Below are 11,431 nucleotides of genomic sequence, written 5' to 3' on the forward strand. Positions count from 1 at the left end.
CTAACCTCTTTGTTACAAAAAAAACTGCAGTCTTCATTCAACTTGATCTGGGCTGTAGACTAAGGGGGAGGTAAAGCACACATTTACTTGCACGCAAAACTCCTCTAATATTTAAACACTTGTTCATGGAAACATATGTACAGTTTACACTTAAAACCCCTTTAAACCAAATCTACGCCCTTGTTGACTCTTCTGATAGCTGAAGTGCATTAGGGCAGAGAACAGTTTCAGATTTTTTACGATGCAATGTAGACTGTGTCTCATAATTTTGGTCTGCGTTTCCACCATTCAGTCGTGTATTTGTGCTCTGGTTTTCATACACTTGATGGTTGATTTATAGTTGGAAAAGTATGGACAGTTTTAGCGATAAAGCAGTTCATCAGATCTAGTCACACGTGAGTTACAGTGAGTGACATGCTTTGGTACTCTCTCTGCGCTTCGTGTGTGTACGTGTTTACACAGTCATGCTTCTGAACACATCTGCTGCACTTCCAGTGCTCCTCGCAAAGTGAAATAAAACTTGCCCACATGTGCTAGCCATCCGGCTTGCTGATGCACCTCGTGTGTGTCTTTTTATGTGTTTAGGTATGTGTCAGGGTCGCAGACCCCTTCGTGAACCCTTTCGAAAAAATCTATGGCACGCTCGAGGTTTGATTCACATCAGACCTGTTTAATTGATCTGAATTGCTGATTTATCTGTTGAAGTGAATTGACTGCTTTACCCGGACTGGTGGCTACTATATTTGTCATGATCAACAACGATCAATATGTCTGCGGAAATGTTAAAACGATGTTGATTCTATGCGTGAGGTTCAAGGAGGAGTGGGTCTTTTGTGTCTTAGCTAACTGATTTAAAATGTTCTTTGGATGTTGTCACAGGCTGTGTTTTCTCTGAGACTCTGTAGGGCAATACAGTTGAGTTATTAAAAAAGGAGAGCGCAGAAGCGGCATCACTTACGTTCACGCTCCATTACAGAATGACATGGCCTTTTGATCCAGCACCCCCCTCTTCGGCGTGAGCAAAACCATCTGAACAAACACTTGCTGGACTTTCATAACTTAAAAATGTGTTTGCTTTTCTCCTCCATCTCACACTGTTCCCCTCATTTACTCCTCTTTAATCCTTTGGCTTCTCTCTCTCTCTCTCTCTCTCCATTTCCATAGTCTCCCATCTCTGTACCTTCTCTTCCTCCTCTCCTAACCACACCTCATATCATTCTTCGTCTCCTCCTCCCCTTCAGCCCTTGGTGGTTCTCCCAAAACAACAGTGCAGGAGGAGCTTGCTTCATACCATCTAAATCCCTCAAATTCTGCTAATGCTTGTATGCCAATGGTTACCCTCTAGAATCCATATGATGAAAGATGTTTTAATAGAAACCTTGTTTTAGCCCCGTCGCAACTTGTAATGTTCTACGGCGAAGACCAGCCTCTCGACTCCTCAAGGTGATTGTTGAAGCAAGTGATGCTTTTGCCTCTACTTCGATGGTTAATTGAGGCCTATTGGACATGAGTTTGGGCATGGAAAGAGTTTGGTTGGCTTTCTTAGAGTTTGTGTGGGTTAGATTAAGAACATTTGACTGGGCACGTACACTCATTCATTAAATAATCCTGCTTAGGGCTCAGTGACAAAGCAACCGTGTGTGTGGACTCAAAATTTCACTCATTCTGTTTACAGTCTGGCATTGATACAGTTGGCCATCTTTTGAGGGGAATTTGGCGGATTAAACATTGTGATTGGCTCCCTTCAGTCATTCACAGTCATTCATTCTGTTTTTGTATGTGTGGCTGTTTGTGTCCCTGTCTATGTCTCTCTCCACGCTGGTTTGAAAGCAGCAAATTGGTCAATGGGTGGGTAAAACTGCCTTCAAAGAGAGCCAGAGAGAAGCGGTGGATGAGAGATCAGATTAGTGGATAGATGGAACAATGGGAGAATAGGGGAGAGTGAAGCAGATTGGAGGGTATGAGAGATGCTAGAGAAACAGAGGCTTCCGTGTCTGGAAAGCGGAGGCACGTCATGAGCAATTTGTCACAAGGTTGGGGCCACGGCGAAAGATGGTGACTCCTATGGAGCAAGCCCCATGGTGTCCTACTATACTATCTGCCTGCCAGAGATGAGGTAACACCGACTGCACCAAAACACAGCAAAATGATATCAAGGTAGCTATTCATTTGTTAATATTGTGTATTTAAAGGGATAGTTCATGCAAACAGGAAAATTATTTGATCATTTACATCCTGTATGACTTCTATTATATAGATATTTTGAAGAACATTTGGAACCAAACAATGTTTCCCCCATGACTTCCATTGTATGGACACAAAGCCACTGAGACCTTCTTAAAATATAACTATCACTTTAAGCTCTATGTATATACAGCTTAAGGCATGGTATCACCTTATATTGTGTTTTTATTTATAATGTATTTAAAAATTGTGAGAATTGTTATTTTCAGATAAATAATTTGCTCTTACCAGGCAAGTTTTCAATATTATTAACATGACGTTGTCCTGCTTTTTGAACGAATAATGGAGTAGAGCAGTAGCGGGTGCGGGAAAGAAAATATATGTAAAATATAGAATAGAATAGAAGCGCAGAAACAAAAATCACCCTAGTGAAAACAGGTGGCTGGAGAAGCTCTCAGCTGATTGGCTGTGAAGGAAGTGTAGTCTGTGACTGTCATGATGCAACACGCCCTTACTAAATGAAGTGGGATGCGGAAGAGAGAGAAGTGGGTAAAAGAGAGCATGTGTGCAAGGCTGATTTTTTGTCCCAGTCCTGACTAGACATAGGAGGATGTGGCCACTCATGCAACTTAGGACACAGCCAAAACATTTGGCTACATCTAGCTCTCCCCATGAACTATTGACGGGAAATGACGAGATGGGGGAAATAAGAACAGCAGGGAATGTCAAAAGAAATGTTTAGGAGAAAAATTTAGAACTCTAAGATATCTTGTGTATCAAACACAGAGCCATTCATAATGCATAGAAAAATAACAGACAAAATCAAAAGAAACTGTCTAACTTCAAACAGAGATTTCTGAAGCATTGACGCTAACAGTATTTGAGCTACATGAAAACTGAGATATCAAACACTTTCCTGTCTACCCTAAACTCACTAGGCACACACTTTTGTTATTCACATGCATTCTAGACACGTCATGATCACAAAGAGAGAGGAAATGTTCTCCTCATAAATATTTGGAGTTGACTTAATTGAAAGAGTGTGTCAAGCCTGAAAATCTGAGCTGATTTTAAACATTCTTGTGCTGGAATCTATTCTCTTCCTAAATGTCTCTCAGGTGTCTCCTCTAGCTTTGGGAAGAGAATTCAAACAAAATCTGCGCCACAGGATGGTTCTGGCACATGGCTTGACCTTCAGTCACACAAAGAAAGGAATTTATCACGACTCACAATCCTTCAATCATTAAACAACTGTAAATCAGTGAGTCGGATTGTAAATGATTCGATTTGAAACTTGAAATTAAATCTTATTTTATCGTCTCATGTGACACTTTAACAAAACAAAGGGCTTCATGATGCCATTCAGATTATAAAAAAAGGAAGAAAGGTGTTCTTTAAAGGACCTTTGCATTAATGGTTCTTTGTGAAACCAAAAATGGTTCTTCTATGGCATCGCTGTGAAGAATCTTCTGGGAACTTTTATTTTTAAGAGTGTAGAGTATTTTGTTGCATGAGGGTTTATGCGGAGAAAGTTTTATCCCACTCTACCAAATTTAGTTGATATAAACATTTGTTCTGTTGTATTTTTCTTAGAATACTAATATTAGGAAAATAATCAGTATATGCAAAATGTTTAGATTTGAGATGTTTGTTGTTGTTTTTAAAATGGTAAAGACAAGCAAACCTGTAAAGCATGTGTTTTCTTTAGCACATATATGAACATTCTGACAATCGTTAAAAAAGAATGGAAAACAACACGGTGTATGGAAAACATTGCAAAGCTTATAATTGTTTTGTAATTTCGCATTAGCTGAAACATTACCCAAGAACCACAGTAAAATGTTTAATGTAATGTAAATGCGTCATCAGAGTTAAGTAGCAGTTTGTTTTGGTTAAATGCATCCTTGTTTATGTGTGCTAGCTCTTGGTGGAAGGTTGATATTTTATAGAGAGAGAGAAAGAGAAAGAGATGAAGAAGTACAATTGATAGAGCATTGTGTTATATAAAACAAACTGTTAAGGTTGAAGGATTGTATTTCACAGAAATACAGTTTTCTAATATTTTCAAATCGAATTGGCTGTTCATTTAAGTTTGTTTAATGAAGTCAATGCCGTAAATTGTGCACACATTGCCATGTTCTCCAGTTTTAAAGCAAAAATAATCAAGTTAATAATCTAAAACACAATAAAACATTTACATTTTATTTTGTTGACACATTAACAATGTGTTACTAATGTTTAGACAACAGTATAATGTTGAATGTTGTTCTCTCTGTAAATGCTCTTTGATCATGGTATGATGCATTTTGTAAACTTATTTTTTTTTCATTCTTCAAAATGAGTCTTCACACTGAAACATGACCTTTGACTCGATGAAGATGTCACATTTGACTGCTCACGCCAATGCGATCTGTAAAAGTTACTACGTTTTTTGTTACCTGTTAACTACTGTAGCTACTCAATGTTCTTAAGGGCATCTCTAGACACAGACAATTCATTTCCTAACCCTGAATTGATAAGACTGGGAGCACATCTTATAGCCACCAGATGACACGTGACGGCTTTCAAGATCTTTGGAAGAACATCGTGGAAACTAGGAATCATTGGATAAACCCTCCTCGCCCAAGTGCTGCTGTAGATTCTTTTTGTAACTCCATCTCGAACTTCAACCACAGTCCCAGCAATGTTCCTGTATCGGCCAGCCGGGCGCCAAGCTGCACAGATAGTCATGTGTCCGATGGAGACAAAGCTGGTGCCACACTACTATTTTCGGGAGCCTTTTTGACCTTGATTGGTATGACGTTAACAGTGATGGGGTGGACAAAGCACAATGTGAACCACAGCTACGAGTGGACGCAGCTTCTTGGGCCTATTTTACTGTCAGTTGGAGGTATGTTTGTGCTCATAAGCGTCTGTAAATTCCGAATGCTCTCCTGCCAGTCCTGTAGGCAGAATGACGGGGAAAGGACATCTGACACAGACCCTCCGCCACCCCTTTCAGGACCATCGTTTGTCTTCACTGGACTTAACCAGCCCATTACCTTCCACAGAGCTACGGTAGTGCAGTACATCCCGCCACCATACGGCTCTTTGATACAGGACCAGAGTCTGGTTACGGCTGATGGTTTGCATTCCGGTCACCAGCCATTGGCAGTTACAGTGAACCCGCCACCACAGTACTACAGCGTGTATCCCGTGGAAAACCTTGCTTTTATTTCTGGTGAATATGACAGCGCTGCAGTAGAACAGAGGGATAGCAGGTATGATGCAGGTGTTGAAAACTGGTGATAGTTTATGATTTAGACTGATTTACATGGCAGTGTGACATTAAGATGATATAGATTATGAAATTGTCACATTATATCATTAGACATTTTAATAGGGATGTGAAGAGGAGATTTTCATGACACTTAAAACTCATTGCAGGAATCCCAGCAGCTCAGCGGAAGAGGAGGAAGGGAAAGTGAACACAGCAGACAGCGCCTCCTCTCCACCTGCATATGAGGACATTTGTGCTACCTCTTCATGTGACTCCTTATGAATGAATAAAACACAATTCCTGATATACATTAAATAATAAATTCCATGTGTTTACTGCAGGTGCACTGAATTTGTGCATGCGTTTCAATAATCTGTCACATAAGGATTCAATTTAATAACATTACACAAAGATTCAATCTTCATAGCCTATATTTAGTTTTAGATAATGGGAAAGTGAGCTGGTATAACGTCTTGCTGGTTGACTGTTCTCAGATCAGCTTGCATAGCATATACTGGCATCTAAGAAGGGCCACATGGGGGCAGAGTATGGAAGTCCAGCAAAATTCCTTTTCTACCAATGGGGAGGAAAAGAGGATAAGTCCTTTCCTTGCTATTTTTATATTTAAAGGTTGAACTTTTGTCAAATTAATGAAAAATTTAAAAAATGAATATTAAGTTCGATTACAGACCAGGCTGATGTCTCTAGTAAACTGAACTTCCCTAAAACTTGCGTTCAACAAAAGGAAACGCACACTGACATGCCCATCAAATGTATGAATGTTTAGGCAATTAAGACCTAAGATAATTTTTATGGGTCGAACAAATAGAGTATTTATTATAACTAATTGAGTAATATGAAATTGTTCTCATATAAAATATATGCCTTAAATGGCTGTCATGCCCGATTTATATTATATTTTATTATTTAAAACGAATATGCACTTTGAATGAAATTTGAGCTTTATCCATGTGATGCACAACTAGAAGTTTTTAATGTTTGCTGTTCTAGTAGGCTATAGGCTAATTTAATTTGGTTAATGTAAATGTATAAAATGATTTAACTATAACAACAAACATTCAGCAGGTTGTTTGTCAAAGTTGATATAACAGTCTACCGCAATTTTGTTTTCTCGGACTTTGGCCCAAGTAGCTATTAAAATGCATAATTGCTTTATTTAAACATTTTTTATTAGCCTAGTGCTCTGATAAATAATGAGTTTTGACATTTTTGTATGAGTTGCACTTTACATCCAAGGTCATATTAAAAGAGTAAGAAAACAGCTTAATGAACACAATTACTGTTCCAGTTCACGTATTTTTAAAAAGGCTTTTTTCAATTAAAGTAAATAATAAACTAAAAAACGTTTCTCACTTCAATATTGAAAAATGTGTGGAACTCACATTTTAATGTTTTACATCGAAATACTAATCTAAATGGCTCCCGAATAAACAAATAATGTTTTTGCTGTGCTGGTTAGAAATGATTGACTTGCATAGTTTAGCCTACTTGGACTATTTATTTCCACTTACATAATCCTTCAAATAGCTGCCTTTAAACAATTAAAATTACTCACACAAACTGCACATTTGATATCAATACCATTTTAAACGAAAGTGCCAGCATTTGTGCTGCGCCAGTGAATTTCATTAATTTGACGACTATAGCCTATATGCCATAAAGCCGGGTGGCCGAAAAAAGTCAATGTTGTAGGGCCCTGCTTTATATATTACTGAACATTTGAACGTGTCCAGATGAACGGGGAGGAAAGTGAACACATTAACAGCTTTTCGCCGTGGGTTGCCTCATACAGTATGACATAGGCTGTAACCAGCTCACAAGTTCTCAGGGCTGCTATGGAACATGTGTCTTTCCCAAAGTCTAAATTATTCTATTGGTAGCCTACTTAAATCTTTGACCAATGATCTACTAAATGTAACTAAATCACACGAAAGACTAACACATTGCCTACTAACTTTTAAAACGTTTATTTGCATCTAAATCTTAAGCGAACGGACCAGAATATGTAGGCCTACACACGTTTTTGTTTGCCCACTTTACTGAGAAAAAAATATTTTAGAGTATCTTGCTCATTTTACTCTTTTGTATTATACTGTGCTAAGGTACACAGTATTGTGGACATTTTTTAGTAGACTTTAGTAAACTTTTATTATGTCATGCCATCTGTGACAAACAGTATTCTTGAATTCCTAATGATGTAGCAATGGCATTAATCAAAACAAGCAAACAAACAAAAAAAGATCCCCTGGCTCTTACATTTCTCTTACTTTTTTCCACTGATCATAGAAAGTTTTATGATCCAATCAATTTCCTGAATATTAAATCATGTTGGCTGTGTCTGATTTTGCTTGTTCTGGATCTCGCAGATTTTAAAAGGCATTAACATTAACCTTTAAAACACTGCTCCAGCACCAAAGCTGAACACATTTTATCAGACTTCTCAAAGTTGCTCTCCCTAAGATGGGTGATGTCATTTATCCTGGTGGAGCATGCAGTACAAATGGGAAAACCCCACTGTTAAAAAGTCTGTGGGGAGTGACTTTATCTGAATGCCACTTCCCTGGCATCACGGCCCGTCACTGTAACTGGGATGCCTGTCGCACTGGTGGTCTGTTCAACACGTGACACTCTGCTCAGTAATGCTAAAAAGCGAGGAGGGGAAAGGGGACAAATGGATTCCATGTTTTCAGCGCAACACAGCAGAGCGAACTGGAGGGAGAGAGCTTTGTTGTTTATGAAAAACATGTGAAACCAATCAAATCCAAATTATCCACCCGCTGTTCATGTTGCTCGCAGAGCCAGCCGCCCCTCCAGAGGTACTGCCACCCAGATAGAGTGAGTATCCCTCACACACTCCATACAGGTTAAAGCTGCTGTGGGCATAAGCTGCACTAATGATGTGCATGCATGCTGTTATACATTCATTGTATGAATGGCTTGCACATGAGCAATCATATACATTACCAAACAAGTGAACGTTAACACAGACACACACACACACACACACACACACACACACACGCAGTGTGTTCGGGGAGCATCTGACAGTAAAACCCAGGATGATGAGATCAATATGGCAAACGGGAAATGATTCACAGACACTGACTCTTTATGCTCATTTACATACACGCTCAAACACACAGACATGTAAACACAGTACGTATATAAACACATCCGTATGCACAACAGATCTGCCGAGCACATTGTTTCCCTTTGCTCATTCACGTTACATTTCTAAATGGCTGCTATTGAGATAAGTGTCCCCCAACACACACATAACTGCAAATGTTTATTGCAAATGTCCACCGCAATGATCACTAAGGGAAGAGCATTAACTTGAGAATGGAAGCTTGGTCAAAGGGAGTGCTGAGATGAATATATGTTTACCGCACGCAGCCGGTTTGATGTGTGTGGGGGACTTAAGAAGATCTAATGGCAAATCTATCAACAGTCCCTAGGCCCCTATTCAAGTCTTATTCACTCTGGCCGCCAGTTGCTCTCCGTTGCCTGAGAAAGCCATCGACTCATATGTAACTGTGTTTTCTGGAGCCCTACTCTCTGCAAATTTAATACCTCCCACATCTGAACTTTTACGTTCTGGCTTCGGTTACTAAGCAGGTGTTCCACCGATTCAGATAAAGAACCTGATTTGCTCCATCGGATTTAGGAATACGAATTGCAAAATTGGATTATTAACCACTTGGTTGGAAAAAGCGGTTAAGAATGGAAAAAGCTGTTTGAAAGTAATGAAAATGTCTTTTTCAAATCAATGTCTTCTCAGAAAAACAATTAGTGAGAAAACGCCATTTGTGGTTGGGAAGCATAAATCTTGTAGGTTTAAAAGTTATGCCAAGGTTTCAAGATCCATTTCACTTCTGGGCCTGGATAAATGTCAAGATTGTCTTCAGATTTAAGTTTTGTCTTGCAAAGCGGCTTCATTGGTCAGAAAAACGGCCCTCCGGAGTTCCATTCATTACATCTCAATGAATGTCATAATGTAACGCACAATGCAATAAACCTCACAAAACCGTACACGATCACATAAATGATCTGTGCTTAAACATATTGATTGCCGTTTTAGGCTGTACTGTGCAATGGTAATAATGCATCTGATGGAGAAATCATGTTCAATAAAAACAGAGAGAGACCTAATGAAGTTCAGTTGAAGGGCCAGATGGTCTTTGCAGATGTTGGACTGCTGTCTGGATAAAGAACTTTATTTAGTCAGCGAAATGGCAACCTATTTCTTTATCTCATCTGAAACACAAACACTTGCATATAAAGACAGATAAGATTTCAATACGGGTAGTTTGAGTACCAGCAATGGTGAATTACTTTACTGCATTTATGTGCCCGATGTTTTTTATGAATGTCTGATCTCAACGCCCGGTTTGTGCAAGCAAGAAAAAGCACATGGAGAAAATGAAGTTATTCTATAAGAGAGGGATCATACATCTGGCCGGTTGTAATATGTTAACCGATCTAAGTTCCATAAAACCTTCATGCAATATTTCCCCATGAAATCTAACAAGACTGGCATTTTTACGTGGTGCATTCACGGTTTCATCCCTCTTCTTCTCAAGTCTTAAATCTGACTCACTCTTAGACTGGAATATATTTGGTAAGTAAATGTAAACAGAAGCAGCACTGGGAGTTCGGATATTTTGAAAACGTATTCCATTGTTTGCATTCGTATTTTTCTTTGGGGAAAACTTCTGTCACTGTCAGTTTACCAGGGCAGTCGGCCAACATTCCGTCAATGCCTCGCTAATGTCAATGTAGCCCTTATATTTATGGCTTAATTCAATTTGGATGCTGTGTGTCTGCGGTGGGTCTGTCTGGATGTGCCTATAGAGAAGGGTTGGAGGCGATGGAAAATAAGGGGTTATTTTGGTTTCAAATGTGTATCTATTCACATATGGTCCTTGTTTTGGCCCATACACCCCAAGATCTCGGCAGTGACCTCTGACACTGCTCCCTCAGACTGACATGATTTTGGCTGCCTCACTCTGGGTTCAGTTTGACCCCCTTAGACCTTGAAGTTCAGAGGTCACAGTCTCTGAGCAGCAAATTAACCCAATGTGTCAAACTTTGCATGACACCATGTTCAAGCGAGCTGTTCAGTTGAAGATATATTTAGCCCATTTTGGGTGTTTTTGTGATGTTTAATATTTTGTCTGAATCGTTTCGGATTTGTACGATTCTCTAATCTGTTACCAAATTTCGCCTGTTATCTGAACTCTCAGTATGTTTCCTTATAATATATATTAAATTCATGTTGAAATGTTAAATTCAGTTTGCTCCCCTATCCGTTTTGTTAAAATTCCCTTCTCCGTATTTTCCCTCCACTGTCACTCCGTCTCTCACTCGGAACCCCCTTTTCTACTTCTTGTTTAAAGACGTTGCAGTTCAGCTGTCACAAATTATGTTCGCCTGCCCAGCTGTCAAAACAGGGGTGTGTTTTTCTCTTTGCACTCAATATACTACCAAAAGAGAGAGACTGGGAGATACTGGGGGCGGGGGGTATTGGGGTCAAAGAGGAAAAGAGAGAGAAAGATAGAAAAAGAGGAAAGGTGGGAGGCAGGGGCTTTAATGTTCATGTTTGGACACAAGCAATTATCCCTAATTATTGTTTTTCTTTTCAGTTTCCCTGTCCTGATGGAGGTCCCAGCCAGACCAACAAGCAGTAATCCGGCCTCGTTGAAGAGGCCCGGTGGGCCCCACGGTGCAGCTCGTCCGTGGGACTCTCGGGCTTTCATCTCAATGTGAGTCTGGAGTTGATTCAAACACAGAGCGATGGGTGAATTAACCCTGAAGCCCCGGATTTCAAAGGGCTCAGCTAAGAGATTATATGTGTTGATGGCAGGCTTTTTATAGAAGAAATTATGTGTTGATAGCAGGTCTTTTATATTTATTAGGCTTTAAAAGAAACTTCTGCTTGAAACTACACTGCTGCGGTTGTAGCAG

At 39.5% G+C, this 11,431-nt stretch overlaps 1 protein-coding gene across 1 annotated transcript; it reads left to right on the forward strand.

Annotated features, from left to right (window-relative positions):
* Window positions 1-4,731: 4,731 nt before the first annotated feature.
* tmem174 (transmembrane protein 174) lies at window positions 4,732-5,725 on the forward strand (the record flags this gene model as incomplete). Its single annotated transcript, XM_079471253.1, has 2 exons — window positions 4,732-5,444; window positions 5,611-5,725. The coding sequence occupies 2 exons, from the start codon at window positions 4,732-4,734 to the stop codon at window positions 5,723-5,725; spliced, it is 828 nt and encodes a 275-aa protein (XP_079327379.1).
* Window positions 5,726-11,431: the final 5,706 nt, after the last annotated feature.

This window comes from Barbatula barbatula, assembly GCF_947034865.1.
Source record: "Barbatula barbatula genome assembly, chromosome: 2".
NCBI lineage: Eukaryota > Metazoa > Chordata > Actinopteri > Cypriniformes > Nemacheilidae > Barbatula > Barbatula barbatula.